The 22,499-nt window shown below is 41.2% G+C and overlaps 1 protein-coding gene across 2 annotated transcripts; it reads left to right on the forward strand.

Moving 5' to 3' along the window:
* The first annotated feature begins 73 nt into the window (after window positions 1-73).
* On the forward strand, window positions 74-21,972 carry LOC139442896 (U4/U6.U5 tri-snRNP-associated protein 1-like). Of its 2 annotated transcripts, none has more exons than XM_071223803.1 (21): window positions 74-378; window positions 1,647-1,704; window positions 3,681-3,739; window positions 3,934-4,081; window positions 4,586-4,691; window positions 6,179-6,256; window positions 6,785-6,881; window positions 7,404-7,546; window positions 9,399-9,477; window positions 10,652-10,725; window positions 10,871-10,930; window positions 12,240-12,361; window positions 13,353-13,594; window positions 14,368-14,498; window positions 15,159-15,320; window positions 16,179-16,286; window positions 16,810-16,891; window positions 17,405-17,498; window positions 18,495-18,723; window positions 19,670-19,788; window positions 20,861-21,972. In XM_071223803.1, exons 1-21 carry the CDS (start codon window positions 198-200, stop codon window positions 20,886-20,888), a joined length of 2,400 nt encoding a protein of 799 aa, XP_071079904.1. In that variant the 5' UTR covers window positions 74-197; the 3' UTR covers window positions 20,889-21,972. The 2 variants fall into 2 exon arrangements, with proteins under 2 accessions (XP_071079904.1, XP_071079905.1); XM_071223804.1 differs by having other exon boundaries at window positions 14,371-14,498.
* Window positions 21,973-22,499: the final 527 nt, after the last annotated feature.

Consider the following 22,499-nt stretch of genomic DNA (forward strand, 5'->3'; position numbering starts at 1 on the left):
AACAACGGTACCGCACTTACTGTTATGTTAAAAGCGATTGGCTGAAATTAACATTCACTTCGAATCTGCTACTTCCGGTTTTAGTGGACGTGCAATTGTCGCAGTAAACAATCGTATGGTGTAAAGGTTTCATTAACACTTCTGAGTTATTGTAGGTGTTTGTCATCAACGTCTAAATCCTAAAAGACACCTTAATCATGGGGTCGTCGAAAAAACACAAGGAAAGGGATAAGGAAAGGGAACACAAGCATAAACGTAAGCGTCGATCTCGGTCACGATCGAAGGAAAGGCGCAGCAGACGAAAGGACAGAGAAGAAAGACGAGGAAAGGAGGAACCGCAGGATAGACCACGCGGCGCTGAACAAGTTGTTCCAGAAGGTATATATCCTAACACTCTACCGACCGAGGGTATTATTTTGAAGTTATTGTCTTAAATTCAAAGGTATTTTAGCATTGTATTTTGAGATTGTATTCAGTGCAATAATATGAAACTATTAAAGCGTTAAGCCTCTTCATATTGATTGCTCTTGTTATCAGTGAAAAACAAGTTATCTCCACAAAGGCATAAAATTAGTTATTATTGGGAGGCCTTTAATTTGGGAATTTTTGATGACATTTGCTGCACGCTTGGGGCTGAAGATCGTCCTCTGAGGAGGTCTAGATAAGTCTCTTGTTAGACAGGTTTATTCTCTCCAAAGGAGTAAGTGAAATATAATTGTATGTAGGCTGTTTTTAATCTGTAGCACCAGTTCATTGTTTTCCAACTCCCCTAAAATATCTAGGCCTGTGACGCTGGTGCTGTGTCTGAGTGGGGTATTGATGTTAACATGCGGCATGGTATCTCAGTGGGCTTGCACCATAAAATCAGCATTAATCTGGACTATTACATGCAGCCACACTTACATGTGCATTCTATGTAAGCGCAATAATCTTGAATGTGACGTTTAACCCAATTTCAGCTTACCTATTCGTTATTACTAGTTTACCAAAGGACAAAAACTAATAGGTGAGGTGAAATTGGGTTAATGTCACATTCAAGATTATTGCACTTATATAACATGCACATGTTTTAGTTATTACCAGTTTACCAAAGGACAAGACCCGTGAAGATCCGGGGTAGAATTAGGTCTTAAGTAACCCATACTTGCATAAAAGGCGACTCTGCTTGTCGTAAGAGGCGACTATGCTTGTCGTAAGAGGCGACTAACGGGATCAGGTGGTCAGGCTTGCTAACTTGGTTCATGCATGTCATCGCTCCCAATTGCGTGGATCGATGCTCATGATATCAATCACTGGATTGTCTGGTCCAGACTCAGTTATTTACAGACCGCCGTCATATAGCTGGAATATTGCCGAGTGCAGCGTTAAACAAACAAACAAAAAACCAAAGAACAAACACATTACGTTTATGATTGTCATCATGGTCTTCAGTACTCCATAGGACGTTGCTCATCAACCACTGTTTTTGTCTGGTCTAGCCTTTAATGTTTGCAGACCCTTTTGATGTGATTGTAATACTGTTCAAAGTGGTGTTGAACCCAACTTACTCCTTTGGAATCATTTGAGTAACTTGGTTTATGAAGCCATACTTTTGTGTGCATGATGGCAGAATACAACTATAATATCTGTTATTCGCTTCATTTCAGTTCATGAAGTACCAGTTTCTGGTGGTGGGGAAACATCACTCAGTATTGAGGAAACAAAGTAAGTTTTATGTGTTACTCTCATGCAATAGACCCATGGGGGTGGGAGGGTGGTGTTCTAGGTAAGAATGGTGTTCTAGGTAAAAATAGAGGTCCCCAGCAATAGACCCATGGGGGTGGGAGGGTGGTGTTCTAGGTAAGAAAAGAGGTCCCCAGCAATAGACCCATGGGGATGGAAGGGAGGGAGGGTGGTGCTTTAGGTAAGAATAGAGGTCCCCAGCAATAGACCCATGGGGTGGGACGGTGGTGTTCTAGGTAAGAAAAGAGGTCCCCAGCAATAGATCCATGGGGATGGGAGGATGGTGTTCTATGTAAGAATAGAGGTCCCCAGCAATAGACCCATGGGGTGGGAGGGTGGTGTTCTAGGTAAGAAAAGAGGTCCCCAGCAATAGACCCATGGGGATGGAAGGGTGGGAGGGTGGTGTTCTAGGTAAGAAAAGAGGTCTCCAGCAATAGACCCATGGGGATGGAAGGGTGGGAGGGTGGTGTTCTAGGTTAGAATAGAGGTCCCCGGCAATAGACCCATGGTGGTGGGAGGGTGGTGTTCTAGGTAAGAATAGAGGTCCCTAGCAATAGACCCATGGGGGTGGGGGTGGTGGTGTTCTAGGTAAGAATAGAGGTCCCTAGCAATAGACCCATGGGGGTGGGGGTGGTGGTGTTCTATGTAAGAATAGAGGTCCTTAGCAATAGACCCATGGGGATGGGCGAGTGGTGTTCTAGTTAAGAAAAGAGGTCCCCAGCAATAGATCCATGGGGATGGAAGGGTGGGAGGGTGGTGTTCTAGGTAAGAAAAGAGGTCCCCAGCAATAGATCCATGGGGATGGAAGGGTGGGAGGGTGGTGTTCTAGGTAAGAAAAGAGGTCCCCAGCAATAGATCCATGGGGATGGAAGGGTGGGAGGGTGGTGTTCTAGGTAAGAAAAGAGGTCCCCAGCAATAGACCCATGGTGGTGGGAGGGTGGTGTTCTAGGTAAGAATGGTGTTCTATGTAAGAATAGAGGTCCCCAGCAATAGACCCTTGGAGGTGGGAGAGTGGTGTTCTATGTAAGAATAGAGGTCCCTAGCAATAGACCCATGGGGGTGGGAGAGTGGTGTTCTATTTAAGAATAGAGGTCCCTAGCAATAGACCCATGGGGGTGGGAGGGTGGTGTTCTATGTAAGAATAGAGGTCCCTAGCAATAGACCCATGGGGGTGGGAGAGTGGTGTTCTATGTAAGAATAGAGGTCCCTAGCAATAGACCCATGGGGGTGGGAGAGTGGTGTTCTATGTAAGAATAGAGGTCCCTAGCAATAGACCCATGGGGGTGGGAGAGTGGTGTTCTATGTAAGAATAGAGGTCCCCAGCAATAGACCCATGGGGGTGGGAGGGTGGTGTTCTATGTAAGGATAGAGGTCCCCAGCAATAGACCCATGGGGGTTGGAGAGTGGTGTTCTATGTAAGAATAGAGGTCCCTAGCAATAGACCCATGGGGGTTTGAGGGTGGTGTTCTAGGTAAGAATAGACGTCCCCAGCAATCTATACTTGCTGAAAGAGGTGGCTAAACATACTGAATGGATCATCAGGTTTGGTGGTTTGGTTGTTTGCTATTTTCATATCATCAAATCCCAATTGCTTGGATCGATGCTCATGGTATCAATCACTAGATTATCTAGTCCAAGCTAAATTTTTTACAGACCATTGTCTTGAATATTGCGGAGAATGGCATAAAACAACAAGAACAAGAACAATCTGGGGCAATACATGTTCCCTTTCCAGATTTTACAAAGGAAAATAACGGGTAGCCTCAATGACTTCTGAATATATATACACATAGATAGAAGACCAGGAGGGAACACCAACATTAAGCTGTGATCAGGATGATCCCCTGTGCATATGATTAAATCAGATACTGTGCATATGTGATAAAATCATATGCACATTATATTTTACAGTGTTTTATATGAATTCCAGGATGTTAGATTCATGTTTTCTGTTTCAGTCGCATTCGGGCAAAGCTTGGGTTAAAGCCCTTGGATGTTCCAGGATCCAGTAGTAATGGTATGTCAGTTTATGTTGATCAGTGTAGAATCAGTTTCAAAAACCATTGCAACCTGATGTAAACTGTATAGAAATAATTGCACTCCATCCTTCAAGTATGGGTAACAGTAAAACATGTAAACGTAGACTATAAATTTTAACCCACCAGATCTGAAGTCGGTGACAATTATTGTATTATGTGGTTTGTTTCCCAGCGGCAGGTGGCGAGGATGGTGACAAGCCGAAGGAGAAGGAAGATGTTCATGCTCCACCTGTCAACTGGGGGGAGCAGAAGAAGACAGAAGCTCTTCGGGAGAAAATGGCAGTCCTAAAGCAGAAACGACTCATGAACAAGAAGCTTCGGTAATTTTCCTAGAGACCCTGTGAAGATCCGAGTTAGAATTGGTCTTCAGCGACCCATGCTTGTCGTAAGAGGCAACTGACAGGATCGAGGGGTCAGGATCACTGACTTGGTTGATGCATGTCATCAATCCGAATTGCAAAGATCAATGCTCATGTCACTGAATTGTCTTGGTGCAGTGTTAAACAACAAACAAACAATTTTTTGTCGGTTCCAGAGTATGGTATTGTAATGAAGTTATTGGTAACTGTTTTTAGAAAGTATGCTTTTCAGCAGTAAGAATACATTCTCATTGACTCATTAGTACTTATCCTATGTGGACGAAAACCTTCTGCTTGGCCTATTGGTAATATGAATGCTTCAGTCACTGAGGAATTAGGTTCAGACTATAGGACAAGTGCCAGTTTCTGACAGTATTGATACGAGTAACATATTGTTCTGATGTGTCAACATGGTCGTGTTTTACTGTCATTATTTCAAAATATACTGTTTTGTGATTTTTTCAGCAAAGTGAAGACACTTGCTGACAGTGATTCTGACTCCAATGATATGTCTAAGTGGGTCAAGCGGTCCAGGAAAATGGAAAAGGAGAAAGTGTTGGCCGAAAAGAGGGTGTGTAACTTCATCATGAAATAAATCTATTATCAATACAGTCAGTCACTCAGTTAAACTTGTTCACATATTTACAGTGCTACTGATAAACAGTACCTTCTGTTGGTGTCATCATTAGGAGTGGGGGATGCATCGTGACTTTTTACTCGCCATATAATGCGTGATTGTACACATCAAAACAATGTCATGGTGATAATAATCACCACTGTTACCTAACTGCAGAGCATGATACAGTTTATGACATCAAGTGCAGTAGAGGCTGTATATCCTTGATCTTGTTAACATGTTACATGTGTGGGGGGCATGTTACATGTGTGGGGGGCATGTTACATGTGTGAGAGGAATGTTACATGTGTGAGGGGCATGTTACATGTGTGAGGGGCATGTTACATGTGTGAGAGGCATGTTACATGTGAGAGGGGCATGTTACATGTGAGAGGGGCATGTTACATGTGTGAGGGGCGTGTTACATGTGTGAGGGGCGTGTTACATGTGTGAGGGGCATGTTACATGTGTGAGAGGCATGTTACATGTGTTAGGGGCGTGTTACATGTGTGAGGGCATGTTACATGTGTGAGAGGCATGTTACATGTGTGAGGGGCGTGTTACATGTATGAGGGGCATGTTACATGTGTGAGGGGCGTGTTACATGTATGAGGGGCATGTTACATGTGTGACAAGCATGTTACATGTGTGGGGGGCATGTTACATTTGTGAGGGGCATGTTACATGTGTGAGGGGCATGTTGCACGTGTGAAAGGCATGTTACATGTGTAAGAGTCATGTTACATGTGAGAGGGTCGTGTTACATGTGTGAGGCATGTTACATGTGAGAGGGGCATGTTACATGTGTGAAGAGCATGTTACATGTGTGAGGGGCATGTTACATGTGTGAGGGGCATGTTACATGTGTGAGAGGCATGTTACATGTGTGAGGGGCATGTTACATGTGTCAGAGGCATGTTACATGTGTCAGAGGCATGTTACATGTGTGGGGGGCATGTTACATTTGTGAGGGTCGTGTTACATGTGTGAGGCATGTTACATGTGAGAGGGGCATGTTACATGTGTGAAGAGCATGTTACATGTGTGAGGGGCTTGTTACATGTGTGAGGCATGTTGCATGTGTGAGAGGTGTGTTACACGTGTGAGGTTCATGTAACATGAGTGATGGGCATGTTACATGAGTCCAGAGAATGTGTGAGGGGCATGATATTACTTGTGTGAGGGGCATGATATTACATGTGTGAGGGGCATGTTACATGTGAGGGGCATGTTACAGGAGTGAGAGGCGTGTTACATGTTTGAGGGTCGTGTTACATGTGTGAGGGGCATGTTACATGTGTGAGGGCATGTTACATATGTGAGAGGCATGTTAAATGTGTGAGGCTCATATCAGTTTATGATATTGACTGATTATGGCTCAAAGCATGGGGAAAAAAACTTTGTTGATAATGCTGACATTCCCCATGTTATTGTGCATCCAGGCCAAGCTTCTGGAGGAGATGGACGAGGAGTTCGGCATCAGTGACCTCATGGATCAGGAGTTCAAGGACAAGAAGAAGGTAGGAACAGTTTCTCTTCAAGTAGTATCCAGGGTCTTTGGTGAAAAGTCTCAAGTCTGTACTGGTAGTCCAAGATAGATTTGTACAGCATGACAGAATGATGGTTTGTCATAAGATAGCAAGCTGATTGTGTTATCAAACGGCAATGTTTACATAACAGACAACCATATTAAATCTGACCCAAGGCGACTATGCTTGTCTTTAGAGGTGACTTACAGGGTCAGGTGGTCAGGCTGCTGAGGTGGTTGATACATGTCATCATATCCCAATTGCGTAGACCCATGCCGATGATGTCAATTACTGGTTGTCTGGTCCAGACACGATTATTTACAGACCACTGTCATATGGCCGGAATATTGCTGAGTTTGGTGTTAAACAAATAAACCATATTAAGTCTTGAGTCTTCAAGAATGTATTTCTGTCTCGTAGTTCAGAGAATGAAGCCCCTATATTAACACTAAAATCTACTGGAAATGACAGTTAAAGTCTGGTTTGTTCCCATTATCAATGATGGTTTTCCCATTGTAGGATTACACAGCCCGGGACCTGCAGGGGCTGACAGTCCAACATCAGATGGATAAATTCACTGATGGTCGTGGCGTTATTCTGACACTCAAGGATAAAGGTAAGCAGATCAGGCACCATGGTACAAGCTGCTTCAAATACCCACAGTACATTACCCTGCGACAGCAATATTTCAGGTGAACCAGCTTGAGTCAAGTCTCTTTTCTTCTTTATTAGTGTTTGTAAACTTGTATTTTTTATTCATTCATCTTTTATTATGTTTACGGATACCTGTCTTGTTTCTTACAACTTTTGTCAATCAGGTTTTCAGTGTACTAAATCGCATTTGGTTACAGTATAATTTATTATGACTATCTTAGTTAAGGCTAAAAAAAATATAAGTCTTGGTTCTCAGGCACTGCCCACATCATCATAAAGTTCATTGCACGTTTCGATTTTGTTTCCATTTTCAATTTTTTAGTGTGCATTGTGTTTAAGCATAAGGATTTTTTTTTTAAATGGATATAAAAACAAAACATGCGGCAGACTTTATGATGATGCGGTTGGTGCCCGAGAACCAAGACTATTATTTTTTTAGCCTAATCTACCAATGATTACATTCCTTTTTTTTGCTCCTACCTAGGTATTCTAGATCAGGATGAGGATGATGTGTTGATCAATGTGAACATGGTGGATGACGAGGTTGCTGAGAAGAATGTAGACAACAAGAAGAAGAAGCCCGAGTACAAGCCGTATGACGAGCCCGAGTATGACGAGTATGGCATGGTATGTTCAACCCACACTTGCACCGAGTCACTTGTATGTTCAACCCACACTTGCACCGAGTCACTTGTATGTTCAACCCACACTTGCACCGAGTCACTTGTATGTTCAACCCACACTTGCACCGAGTCACTTGTATGTTCAACCCACACTTGCACCGAGTCACTTGAATGTTCAACCCACACTTGCACCGAGTCACTTGTATGTTCAACCCACACTTGCACCGAGTCACTTGAATGTTCAACCCACACTTGCACCGAGTCACTTGTATGTTCAACCCACACTTGCACCGAGTCACTTGTATGTTCAACCCACACTTGCACCGAGTCACTTGAATGTTCAACAAACACGTCCACAAGGCACTTGTATGTTTATCCTCCATATGGTTGAAGCTAGTTATGAAATATCCACACATAAATTTGATTTCATAGCCGTAACCATGGCAACCACTGTTGACATTATGTGTAGTGATGTAACAGTCGCAGTCCATCACTTTTGACATCATGTGACCACAGACGCCTTCACAACACGAGTTACCACATGAAACAACACTACTTGATAGATATTTCTGCTTTTGCTTAGGAAGTACCTAAATACACTCATGTTGCATGTTTAGTGAATTGTATTGCAAGGCCAAGTTTCTTCTCATTTTTTTCTGTATACTATGCTTGACAACCCAAAGAGAGCAGATTATGTCAGGGATTTTCTGTTGGAAATAACCATGTACAGTCAAACATTGCTTAACCAGACACGTGAGTTTTCTCAAGTGTATTCCGGAGAAGGGGCACGGTTGGCCCAGTAGTCTAAGGCGCCGTGATTCGCTGTGCAGAGTTGCGTCCCTTGGGCACGCCAAAAACCCATGATTGTGGGTTTGAATCCCGGTTCGTCCCAATTATGTTTCTAGGTTTGTCAGCACAATACCGTGCTCGTGGGTTTCACCGAAGTGGTAAACGTCCGAGACCTGCATCACTTTGGCTTTCCTCCCACATTAAGCTGACATGCCGTGAAACTGACCAGAGTTACCTCCCCTACCCAAATTCTACTGAAGCATAAAAACTCTTTTTGTTAAATGCATAGTCTCACCTCAATGTCAAATGACAATAACTGCCAAACTAGTGATCAAGACATAACTTATCAATAACTCGGTGATCACATGATACTCACTCCTTTAATGTTGATGAATTGCAAACAATCAGTGTCAAGCGGGGTCGCTGTGAGGTTAGTCTGAGGCAATAGTGTGTATTTTGCACTGCTGGTAATGACAATCAGTGTCCAGTTCCAGAAACTGCATTTCCAGATAAAAGAAGCATTTTATTTAGTATTTATTCCTTTTCACGTAAATATCACCTGGTAGCTGAGGTTTCAGGTATGTTGGTTCCAGATAATGTATAAAAAAATAAAAGAAGTGGTTCTCAGGCAATGACTTATGAAAATATAGTGAGGACGGGCAGTGTTTTTTTTGGTTTTTTTCTTGTTCAAACTTGTGAGTAACCAAATAAACAGTTGTGTACCATCAACCTGGGAAAGACCCCCCTACATAAACAAGCATACAAACTCCTATTGCCTACATTACCATAACATGAAATGCGCTTGTAAAGGGAAGTAACTGAATGCTTTGTTGGATCGCAATGTTTTCAAGTATCAGGATTTGTTGATATTTCTTTTGAAAATGGAAATAAAGGGAACTGTGCGGCTGACTTTCTGATGATGCGGGCGGTGATTGTGAACCAAGACTATTATTCATTTTAGCCTAAGTGGGATTCCACTGGACATGATATACCAATGTAGGAAACATGCTACATAATGTTATTGTCATGAGTGGGTGCTGCTGTTACTGTGATAACTTGTGTTACAGCTGAAGCCCAATAACATCCTTGACAAGTACGATGAAGATATTGATGGAAATCAAAAGGTCAAGAAGTCCTTCACGCTGGGTACGTGTAGTTCGGTATAAATAGTCTTGTATTGATATTTAGTTATTTCTTTCCTCTTTTCATTTCTCTGGCTTGGATTGGAGCCTATGCATTCTGAACAAATCATGAGTACTTTTCGTGCCAATTGTTTAGTAAAGTTATACAGACAATATCTTACAAACTATGAGGAACTATGGGTTGTATCTGTCAGGTGAATTAATGTCAAGGTCTGAATTACAGGGGACGGTCGGGTAGCCTAGTGGTTAAAGCATTCGCTCGTCACGCCGAAGACCCGGGTTCAATTCCCGACATGGGTACAATGTGTGAAGCCCATTTCTGGTGTTCCCGCCGTGATATTGCTGGAATATTGCTAAAAGCGGCATAAAACCATTATCACTCACTGAATTACAGTGATAGTCATTTAAGGCGCTGCAATTCAGTGTGCAGAGTTGTGTCCCTTTGGCTCTTCAGAAACCTGCTATTTTGGGTTCATATCCTGGTTCGCCCTGATTATGTTTCTAGGTTTCTCAGCACAGTACCTGTGCTCATGGGTTTCACAAAAAGGGTAAACATCTGAGACCTGCATCACTTCGGGCTTTCCTCCCACATTTAGCTGACACGCAGTGATATAACTGCAATACTGCATTAAACTAAACTCACTCACTCACTCACTATACCTTTGCACATATCAGCAGATCTCATGTCTCATCATATGATATCAACACAAACAACCTAGTCACTGGGGTATTGTTTGAAATGTTATAAGAAATATCTAGCAAGAAAATATAAACTACTGAAGTATTTCTACGTTCTTCATGGTACTATGAAGATCATGATGATAGTTCTGATGTGGGATGCACAGTTATGTCCCTTAGATGTGCCAGGATCCCATGATAATGGGTTGGAATCCCAGATTCACCCTGACTATTGTTCTGTTTGTCAGCACCATACCCATGATATAGCTGAAATACTATTCACAACCGTGTTGGGTACGGTGGGATAGCCAAGAGGTTTACGCATCGGCTCATCATGTTGTAGGCCTGGGTTCAATTCCCCGCGCAGGTACAATGTGTGAAGCTCATTTCTCGTGTCCCCTGCCATGATATTGCTGGAATAGAGCTAAGAGTGGTGTAAAACCATACTCACTCACACAAAGTCTTTATCCCAACTTACTCACTCTGTTGCATGGTGGCAGGTTCGGGTGGCAAGTATGATGCAGATGAAGATCGAGAAATGGAGAGGATACGTACTGAGCTCAGACAGCAAGGGGTAAGTAGTAACTTTCATCATGGCTTATGAAAAGTCTATTGTAATAATACTGTTTGAAGAGCCCAGATGTGGTAATTTGGCTTATTACCATTAACCATATTTAGCAACGGAGCATAGGTGGTAATCATCCTTCTTTCTCTTTCAGCAAACATTATCGATGCCAGCTCTTACTTTGGCCAGTGAATACTACACCGCAGAGGAAGCAGTAAGTATCAAATGCACAACTTTCTTATAACAGTAGTTCCATGCTGCATATGAAGCTCGGAAATATAAAACATTTTATTCCTGTGGTAAGAAAGTCTTGCTTGTCTTCAGCAGAAAACTTTCAGCCCTGAATTACATTTGTTTTTGACAAAGGTATGCAATAATCGTTGTATCGTGGCTATCATGATGAGCTTGAGCCAGCTCCTATGACTCTCATCCTGTGTCTGGATGGGAGTCCTGTGAGGTTTGACAGTGTTCATTTCAGAAACTGGAAAACTCTGGCCCAATGACCTTTATCTTTCTAAGAATTGGGGATGAAAGCAGGACATGTAAATATTTTTGAAATAAAGACATAAAACTAAGAGAATTTCAGTGACTGCAGTACTGTCACCAGATTCCTCTGATTCTTGAATGGACCCATCCTTATCAGTGGCTTTCCTGGCCTCTTCATCATCTGCAGCCAGGTTCAGACCATCAGTTTTCCATAGTGTCAGGGGAAACAGTTTTCCATAGTTTCAGGGGAAACAGTTTTCCATAGTTTCAGGGGAAACAGTTTTCCATAGTTTCAGGGTAAAATTCAATAAACTTTGTTGTTTCGTTTGCTTTTGTTTCTACGACGGCATGACAAGCTAATGGCCACAGGGATATGAGACCGTAAAAACTGTAATTGAACCAGCCAATCAAAACATGTGTTATTATGGTCATTTCATTCAGAACGTATTGCTAAACATGCTAAACTCATCGTTATATTACTATGTGTTAACTTCTGATTTTGACAAAGATTTATGAAAGTTAGTTGAATTGAAGTCAATAGCGGAAGGTACGATCTAAGGCATATTTTCGTTTTTGGATATTATGTTGAGCCCTTTAGGAGTGATGATATATATTTTTTGTTATATTAAGGAATTTTTTGTGCAGATCACTTTGGAAATTAGGTCCCCACTTTCCCATGTATCGGTAATAGTTGTAAGATCCAACCAGGTGGTTAGGCTTGGTGACTTGGTTGATTGTGTGTCATTGTGACCTGATGGTTTGGATTGGTGCTCATTGTTTTGGTCACTGGTTTGTCTGACGTAGATTTGGCTATTCACAAGCCACTGTGATATAGCTGGAATTATGCTGACTGTGGCGTTAAGCAACATTCTGTCTTGCAAAATTCCCTCCAAAAGTTGTACTTCTAGACTAGACTTGGGCAGTTATGGCATTATTGACTGATTGCCCCAACAGTGTGGATGCATGACATCATCAAGGTGTATGTTGTTGTGGAAGACAAAGTCCTGTAATAACAGTGACCTTCAATCTATGTTCAGGCTGCCAAGTTCAAGAAGGTCAAGAAGAAGGTGAGGAAGATCAGGAAGAAAACATCCCTGAAGGCGGATGACCTGCTCACTATGGCCGAGGACCAGGTCAAAAGAGAAGACTACGGGTCAAGGTGAGCACTTTGGTTATGTGCCATCTAAAGCCATTACTTGGAGATGTCAACCATTAGAGTTTGGGCATAATTGTTAAGATTTTGAGCTAAATTATGCTTTACGCTTGCCCTCCAGCAGATTACGATTTTTGTCATATTTTTAACAAATTATTTATCTATTCATTAAATATGCACAGGTGACATGAAGCATTATCTCACCTTAAATTAAAATCTTTGCTTCTGATTGGTTAAGGAGCGGGCAATTTATTTTCCATGTAGCCCACTTGGAAATCGGTCAGAACACATCGGAGATAACTTCCATATCTCGAATAAGTATCGTTGAGTTGAAATGAACAGTTATTTATCTGAATGCACTGGGTAAAGGGCAGTCGCTAGGTTCATTTGCATCGTCTGCTCCGAGTTTTTATGTCAGTGTGTAGGATCACACACGGGATCAACGCACAATATACCTCTTGAGATCGGTTGGCAACTAATATTGTACAGAAACTCTTCTGACCAATCAGAGCCATGCTTTCAATTCAAATGATGTTGAAATATCCTTTACTCAGTAATTCAAGATCTATGATTGGTTGGTTAAACACTGTACACATTTTATCGACCCATCTTTACAGACAAAGAGACACAAGTACTGTTGACATTTCTCATTTTTGCATGACATTTGTCTTTTTGATTCCACTGATTACTCTAAAATTTCATTTCGGGTTGGCATTTCTGTCCTCGTACGTTACTAAAAGAAGCTCAAAACCATCCTCGATAACTCAATTTCATACACAGCACAAATTACAATATCAGCGTTAGACTCGAAGGTAGTCCATCTATGATACATTTGATACATATGTGTGTTGTTTTCGAGTCTTTTATGTGAAACTTAAGATGGGCATTGAATCAAAATGAAAAAGCAACAAAAAGGTCAAAGTCATGACATGGTGTTCATGGAAAGGGATGATAATTGTAGTGCAGCGTCTCAGTTCCAACCTTCCCTTTGTTGCAGGTCTCGAGGCCGGGGTCATGTGGTGGCGCCCCCTGAGGACATGGAGCAGGACGAGGGAGGCGGTCAGGCACCAGAGGTCATTGATTATGGTCATGGGGACCCGAATGTGATAGACTACGGTCACGGCATCAAGACTGAACCTGAAGTGAAGACAGAGACCGAAGCTGCGCCTAGTAGTCGAATTACGCTTGATGCAAGTGTACTGAGTGCTGTCAGAATCAAGGCCGAGGAAGATATGGAAGGTCAGTTATTGTGTTCACAATGTTGTGCCTCTTCTGTAACACTATCAGTCTACTGGACCATTAGAAACCAACCAACTTTTCATAAAGGCTGGATCTGTTCTATTGTATATTCCCCATCATCTGCCATACTGTTGACAGTGTTCCTGTTTAATGGAAAGATCAGGCTTGGACTGGTAATTCATGTGACTGCCAGTCCCTTTGGACCAGCATATAAAGTATCTTATCAATCTTTGTTGTTGGCGATATTCATATCAGTGTAGTTTTCAAACGAAGTCAGCTTGTCTGTTACCATCAGGGTTTCCCCGTGTCTATTTTCAGTGCAATAAATAACATTTCGCTTTGCTTCGAGGTTAAATATTTATTTGTAGCAACTTAGTCCCGAATTATTTAAAAAAATAAGAGAAAATTGACTGAACTTTGTGTGAATGACATACTCAGCAATATTCCAGCTATATGACAGTGGTCTGTAAATAATCGAGTCTGGACCAGACAATCCAATGATTGATATCATGAGCATCAATCCACGCAATTGGGATCGATGACATGCATCGAACAAGTCAGCGAGTCTGTCCACTCAATCCCAATTGGCATTTAGAAGTTGGAAGTAAGCATGACAATGACAACTTCTTTATTGGAAACAGTGTTTCAGGGCTACGTTTTGGCCCTAATCAGGTGATGATATGATTGTCCTCATGTCAGATATTGATATGATAGAAGCTGGAGGATATTTGTTCTGGTATATATATGACTGGTGTATATATGGAGTATTTTAGCAGATATGGGCCCAGATGAGGACCTGACTGGTGTGCCCGTGGATGATGATGAAGTGGAGAATGAGCTGCACTCAGCTCTCAGTAAGGCCAGGAAATTGAAACTCAAGAAGGCACCCCGTGTCTCAGAACAGGTACTGTGATAATGTCTCATTTGGGGGAATTGCTTACTGCCCTTTGTCATGTCTTATACTTTCTCTAAAATATTTCTCATTGTGACTGTTAAATCTCTTTACTGACTTGAGCATGCTTACGAAAAGGCATTTTTTGGATAAGAATTCTGGGAATTGCAGTTGATGATTTCATGAAAATTCCTCCCTACATAAATGTATCCCTTGATCTGAAAAATCCTGACAAATTTGCCTCTTCATGAATTTTGAAGCGGCTGGTGGTGGTCACCATGGTAACTCTTCAGGCACTCTATTGTGCTCTAACTGTGCTTCAATAGCCAGTGTGTACATGTTTGCATGATCACTTTGCCTCATTGTGTTTGTAATCTATTATATTATTTTTATGCAAGATTTCATTCAACATTGTGTATAATAATTTTGCCGAGTGTGTGAACTGATAACAGTAACCACAATTCACGCTACTGGTGCCTTGAATTGAACCTATGAGAGATACAATGTTTTCTTATCATTCCATAGAAACTTCAGTTTTTTTAAATAAAGACGAAACAGACTTCCTGATGATGCAGCAGTGCCTTAGAAGCAAGGCTATTTATTTGTACCACTGTAAGAAGCAGTAACCCACTCACACAATGGATGGCAGTAAAGGAATGGGGTTTGTTTCAGGTTGTGGAGAGAGTCATGTCGCTAAAGAATCAAGAAACAGACGAGAATGCCCAGGGATCACAGATTGTGCTGAATTCCATATCCGAGTTTTGTCGTAACCTGGGAGAAATACCGACCTACGGTTTGTCTGGGAACCGGGAGGAGGACAGAGAGGAAATCATGGTAAGTTTAATATGTTATCTCACTCGGTTCTAGGCTGGCCTGTCTTTGCTTTTCACTCTTGTTTAACATCACAAGAAAAGCTGCTTATCCTTATTGCTAAGAACAAATTGGTTTATTTTTTTTATTTATTACAAACAGTCCTTTGGGGAATTGGTTTTGCTAGAACCTAAACAGATCTATTGGTTGTTTTTCTCAACTACAATAAGTGCCAAACACATTTGTGTCTTCGGGCCTGAACTTGACTCTCATCATTTTTTCCACATGTTAGTGTTGTCACATGGTCTGTTATTAGCTACGCTTATTAGACTGATCTGAAATTTACTATACTCTGGCTTTGTAGAAGTGGCTAAAGTCGCAGACTGTGATATACCTCCATTGTGATTGGATGACACAGAAGTCATGGTCACCCATTGTAATTGGATAACACAGAAGGTCATGGTCATCTATTGTGATTGGATAACACAGAAGGTCATGGTCCTCCATTGTGATTGGATGACATAGAAGGTCATGGTCCTCCATTGTGATTGGATGACATAGAAGGTCATGGTCCTCCATTGTGATTGGATGACACAGAAGGTCATGGTCCTCCATTGTGATTGGATGACATAGAAGGTCATGGCCCTCCATTGAGATTGGATGACATAGAAGGTCATGGCCCTCCATTGAGATTGGATGACATAGAAGGTCATGGTCCTCCATTGTGATTGGATGATACAGAAGGTTAAGGTCCTCCACTGTGATTGGATGATACAGAAGGTCATGGTCATCCATTGTGTCATTCATTATGAAAGCTTGTGATAGTTTTTCGGCTGTCTGATTGGAATTTGACTAAGCTATCTTTGATGTAATGTGTTTTAGGATGTTGAACTTGAACTGATGGAGCAGAAGCGTCGCCAGGAGGAGATCGAGGAGGCTGCCAGTGGCTGGAATGAGGTCGACATCGACACACAGCCAGTGGATATTACGGTAAGTCAGAGAAACAGGATCAGAATAAGTCTGACACGTTCAGAATCTTGTATATGATAAATGATAAAGATCCTCACATTTAGTTACTTCCTCTTGGGGATTCTGGGATAGACTAGGTTACCATCAGCCTATGCTGGTTGTAAGAGGCAACTTGATGGAGAAGGTTGCTTGTAATATTGATCACTGAATTTTCTAGTCCAGACTGGGGCGGTCGGGTAGCCTAGTGGTTAAAGCGTTCGCTCGTCACGCCGAAGACCCGGGTTCGATTCCCGACATGGGTACAATGTGTGAAGCCCATTTCTGGTGTCCCCCGCCGTGATATTGCTGGAATATTGCTAAAAGCGGCGTAAAAACATACTCACTCACTCACTCACTCTAGTCCAGACTTGATTATTTATAGCTTGAATATTGTTTGTGTGTGGCGTTAAACAACAAACAAATGAAATCACTTAGTAACTGATTTTACTGTTGTATGCCGGTGTCATAAGACTTGCAATGATTCGTTGATCCTGTTTATTAACAGGGAGAAGAACAGGCAGTGCTGGAAGAGGAGCCTATCGTGACTGATGGAGTCGGAGCAGCCCTGGCCCTGGCCATGAAGAAAGGTGTGCATGTTTATTGTGTTATTGTTATTCAAGCCCACAGTTTTTAGAAAAATTGGTTTACAAATTCTGTTGACCAAGAAATAATGATAACTTGAAATAAAATATTTGAAAGGCAATGTTGTCATTGTCCAGTGTTAACAGCAGCATTTATGTATTTTAGAGTAACTGTAACTATTGCTGGTGTTTTTAAAGTAATTATTATCCATTTTGTACTTGTTTCATAGGACCTGTCAATGTTTTCGTTGTTTTCAAAAGAACCACCCTCTTAGTTTCTAAGTTTTATTGCCTGCTGAATGATGTGGGTTTGAAGACTAGATTTACCCAGATCCATGGTTTGTCAATACCGTGCCCTGCTTGTGAAAGTGAAAAATGTTGAAGTCCTGCATCACTTAAGTTTACCCCCGACACTAAGGTGACACAATGTAACAGAACAGAAATACTGTTCAAAGTGATGTAAGCCCCAACTCTATTGAGAGGCCCTGCTGGGTGTACATTGTGTGGCTCTGTGGACAGGTTACCTGGAGAAGGAGATCATTAAGAATGTGAGTGCCCCGGAGCACAGCAACCTGGGAGCCATGTACTACTCCATTGAAGACAAGAGATACGAGTAAGTATGGGGATATAGCTGTATCAGTGTGTAGGGGGGGGAGAAATTCCTGGCCTTTTCAAGAGCAAATATGGTAGCGGAGTATGTTTGCAACACAGATTACTGGTCAGTGATTTATTTAGACCTACTCATGGGTCCGGGTTTTTCCCCAACTCTGCAGCAAATGTCAGTAAATATTTCAAAATTGGAATTAAAACGTTCCAAAATCATGTTGATATAGTTATGTCTAACGTGATGACTAATTTGGTTGACTTGTGTTTCACTGATATCAGGGCGAATGAAGAAGAATAGGCTTTCATGCTTAGTGGTAAACTATTGAATGTGATGTTATATACAATGTTAAAAGGCCACAGGATTTAAGTAAAAAGGAACTTTAAAATAATCCCAGTTTTAAGATGCATAAATCAATCCCAAATTACTTTGGAATCCTAGATAAATACCTGCTGGAACACTTGTGGTTCTAACTTCCTGAAGTCAAATTATTTTAATGCTGAAAATAATTGAATGTCATTTGGTCTGTGTTTATTTCCAATCTCATTAAAATCAGTTCTCAGTTCTTGCTTACGCTAAACAAAGATCTGAGGGACCTGTGAAGATTCCGGGGTAGAATAGGTCTTCAGCAACCCATGCTGCCATAAAAGGCGACTTTGCTTGTCGTTAGGCGACTAACGGGATCGGGTGGTCAGGCTTGCTGACTTGGTTGATGCATGTCATTGATCCCAATTGCGTGGATCGATGCTCGTGATATCAATCACTGAATTTTCTGGTCAAGACTCGATTATTTACAGACAGCTGTCATATAGCTGGAATATTCTGAGTGCGGCGTAAAACAACCAAACAAAGGTCTGAGGACTTTCAATTACTGGTCACTTCAAAATTGTCTATATTTAATCAGTATTGTTTCTGCAGTGTTCACACAAACACAGAGACGTGCAGTTACGATGATGGTTGATATTACTTTTTCACTGATATTGAATTCCTTTTCCACATTGTTAGTGATCTTGATGAGAAGTATCGCAAGAGGGACCGTTACGGCGGTGGTGTGATCTCCGATTTCCGTGACAAGGACGGCTATAAACCTGATGTGAAGCTGGAGTATGTGGACGAGTCTGGACGGTGTCTCAACCCCAAGGAAGCCTTCAGGCAGCTGTCGCATCGCTTCCACGGGAAGGGGTCCGGGAAGAAGAAGCAGGAGAAGAGGATGAAGAAGCTGGAGGAAGAACAGGTCAGTGTCTTGCTGATTAGAGGATACTGTTACCATGGATACAAATCAGAGATATTACAGCCAAAAAACTCTGCCAGTTAGAATCATGATGCTCTGTCCTCTCTAGAAACTCACTAGACATCACATGCAGAGTTGCATACCTTAGGCTTGCCAGAAGCCTATGTGATCAAGGATTCAAATCCTGGATTCACGTGATTCTGTTTCTAGGTTAGGCAACATCAGTCCGTGCTCGTGTGTTTCACCAAAGTGGCAAACATTTAGACCTGCATCACTTCAGTGATATAACTTAAACACTGTTCAAAGCAGCGTAAACCAACCTCACTCACTAACCATCCTGATTTATACAAAGCTTAACATTACTAGATCATGTAACTTGAATTCAAAACCAGTGTAGATTTAATCTGGATCACAAGACAAAATATTCTGTCTAATGGTTAGGCTAACTTACATAGGGCCATGAAGAGGTTGCGCTTAATTCAGTGATGAGAAACCGCAAACTGAGACTCATTCGCCTCTCATCCGAATCGAATCGTCCGACCTCAGCGCATTGTGCGTCTTTGGGTCTTAGAAGAATAACGACACAATGGATGTAGTGAAACAGTGACATAGAGCACCCTAGTGGTATAATAGTGAATATCACACCCAAGAGCCTGTGGTTCTACTTCAATCATGAAAAATTTACCGCCAGAACATAAAATCCTCTTCAGGTCCGAGAAACACTTCTGCTTCTATTACGGTATCTCTACTTTGTTCCTCTTGTCAATCCCTTCTTGAATACAATGTAGATGGCTGGTCTGTAGATGATTTGGTTTGTTTGAAATTGTCATATTCATGTATCATAGCAAGGTAACTAGCATCTTTATGTATATATGGAAGTGAAATGAATGCTGGTGATTGTGTCTTATTGACATGTGTGGAGTACGGAAATGTTCCTTGTTTTTCACAGCTGATGAAGATGATGAGCTCCACCGACACGCCCCTCAACACCCTGTCCCTGCTGCAGGAGAAACAGAAAGCCGAGAAGTCCCCGTTTGTGGTGCTCAGTGGCAACAAGGGATTCACAGCGTAAGTAGCTTGGCATCACTGCAGGACAAAAATCTCCCCCTGTCGGCACAAATTAAACAACAAATTTGTATTTAGCCAGCAGGGCTTGCTCCTTATAAAAGTTACTGGCCCTTCTCACGATAAACTGGCCTACAGCTAAATGGTGGAGGATGCTAAGTCAAGTGGCTGAAGCTGAACCTAACGTGGCTCTGAAAAACTCCTCACCACTAAAACGGCTTTTCCTGCACTCTGAGATTAAATGTTTGCTTCCATTTGCCTCAATCCGTGGTTTATGATTTATGAACAAATAAAGATGTTGTATTCAATATTACAAAGTGGCAGCCATTCCCATCCTACTTAATGTTTTCTTATCTAAATTATATGATTCAGGAGCAATTATTTTTATAAAAGGGAGCAGTTATGGTTTTAAAGAGACATGTTATAAAGTTGCGATTATGATTATAAGAGGGAGCTGTTGTGGTTGTAAAGTGGTTCAGGTATGGTTATAAAGAAGCAGTTATCCTGTTTACAAAGGGTCATGTTATAATGAAGTGGTTATGGTTATAAAGGGGTGATTATCATGGATATAAAAGGAAGCAATTATGATCATAAAGGGGCAGGTGTCATGTTTACAAAGGGTCATTATATTATGAAGTGGTTATGGTTATAAAGGGGTGATCATGGATATAAAAGGAAGCAGTTATGATTACAAAGGGTCATGTTATAATGAAGTGGTTATGGTTATAAAGGGGTGATCATTATGGATATAAAAGGCAACAGTTATGGTTGTTAAGGGGGATCAAGGTTTTGGTGTGTACAGTAAAGTAGAAACACATTGTTGAAGTAGTGAACTCAAAAGGTACCAAGATTTCACTCTATGCTTTGTTGATATGATATTTATAAACACATCAACAAATGTTTTTGTTTTTAAGTTCCCTTATATTTGTTCATGACCCAGTAGGAAGTGACCTGCAGTTTGATGTACTACACTTAACATTTCTTTTGCATTGTTGGATCATTGATACTTTAATTATCATTCTCGATTCTCCATTTAACATTTTCTTTTAATAGTTATCCCTTTTGTTTTTTCCAGAAACACAACAAGCATTGCAAAGCCGTAATGACAAGATGAGCTGTTATGGAGTCGGAGATGGCTTCTGTTGGGGCAGCTGGAGCTCTTGTGTTCTGATGAAGTTCAAGGAACCAGAGAACCAAGAGACTTCATGTACATTTCATGCAGATAAAGATCACTGGACCAGACAAGCCTCTTTGTAAATAATTCATGGAATTACATCTCAAGTAGTAGTGACTCAGATTGCCAGTTGGGCCACGTTACAAAAAAAAACCAAACCGGCACTGAATGTCCGAGAAATATATTGTACATGTCTTTTCAGTCTATCATTTTCCCAGGTGATGAGCCACTTGACCCACATTTATCTACATCAATCTGAATGTAATGTTTTTCTTCTGAAATAGGGGTGGGGAGCATAATGGTAAATGGATTTCCATCATGGGTAGCATGTTTGAGGCCCATATCTGGTGTTTCCCACCACACATAGTTCTGGAATATTGCTAAAAGCAGTGTAAGGCCATACTCACTCACTCTTCTGAAATACCTATCAGTCACTAAACATTACATAACTTTAAAAAATAATGCATTTCTTTGTCAACTTTGAAAATGAAAATGGAGTAATGTTGATCATCAGGGTTTAACTGCCGTACTCCACATAATAAGCGCCCAGGGCGCTCTCAAAATTAGAAATAGGGGGCTCTTATTAGAATATTATTTTAGTGAAAAACAAGTGAAAGATCGAAAAATTTGTGGTTTATGCTGACAGCCTGAAATGTAAATATCCGACAGATATGTTTTTCCAGATTTTAATTTCCCATAATTAAGGATGCATATAACACACGTATTATACACAAATAAATAAGTCTTGTTTACATTTAACAATCGAAAGTGGTGCTAATTGGGATTGTTCACTAGCCAATATATTAGCAAATATCGCCATGGGCGCTTATTAGAGCGGGGCTTTTATTACGTCGAATACGGTATTGTGAAAATGACTTGAAGTTAGTAAAGACATTATTTATGAAGTGATTGTTATGTCTTCAGATGTATGAGAGTAATATGTGTGTCACTGAATAGATGTCATTGTAAGAATATCATGAAACATTACTACATCACCAGTAAATTAATGTAAATAAATTCTTGTACAAAACAACGTCTGAAAGTTATTTTTAGCGCATCTGGCTGATAGTCAAGTGAGCCTTTTCTCATGGTCGGGTTGTCTGGCGTGCATTATAAGCATTATCTCAGAAACCACTGGACCAATGAAGCTGAAATGTGCTAATTTTTTCAAGAGGTTCAAATCGGATTTTCAATGTGGTCACCATGACAGCCATATTCAAATACCTATTATGGCCATCACTCAGCCACTTTTGCGCAAAATGTAAATAAATTCATACTTGTGTAGTAAGTTGCGGTGCTTAACATATATGTTCCTTTTATTTGCCATATCTTAAGAGTTTGATCTTGTTTTGACCATGCTTTTAAATTCTCTCATGAATTTAATCCAGTGCATATTTGCCAGTGTAAACTTCTACCCTAAAATTGCCAGACTGAGGGTGCTTTTTGTTTGTCTGGTCAAGAATCGATTGTCACAGGCTGCCCTCATATAATATTGGTGAGTGCGGTGTTACTCAACAAACACATAATCAACAATAACGCA

This window comes from Haliotis cracherodii, unplaced genomic scaffold (assembly GCF_022045235.1).
Source record: "Haliotis cracherodii isolate W230 unplaced genomic scaffold, xgHalCrac1.p SCAF_5, whole genome shotgun sequence".
Classification (NCBI taxonomy): domain Eukaryota; kingdom Metazoa; phylum Mollusca; class Gastropoda; order Lepetellida; family Haliotidae; genus Haliotis; species Haliotis cracherodii.

Bases quoted from the DNA above. Each gene is read 5' to 3' on its own strand.
- LOC139442896 (XM_071223803.1), top strand. From the start codon at position 198: ATGGGGTCGTCGAAAAAACACAAGGAAAGGGATAAGGAAAGGGAACAC. The intron at 6,882-7,403 runs GTAAGCAGATCA...GCTCCTACCTAG, and splicing joins TCTGACACTCAAGGATAAAG to GTATTCTAGATCAGGATGAG. The intron at 17,499-18,494 runs GTAAGTATGGGG...CCACATTGTTAG, and splicing joins ATTGAAGACAAGAGATACGA to TGATCTTGATGAGAAGTATC.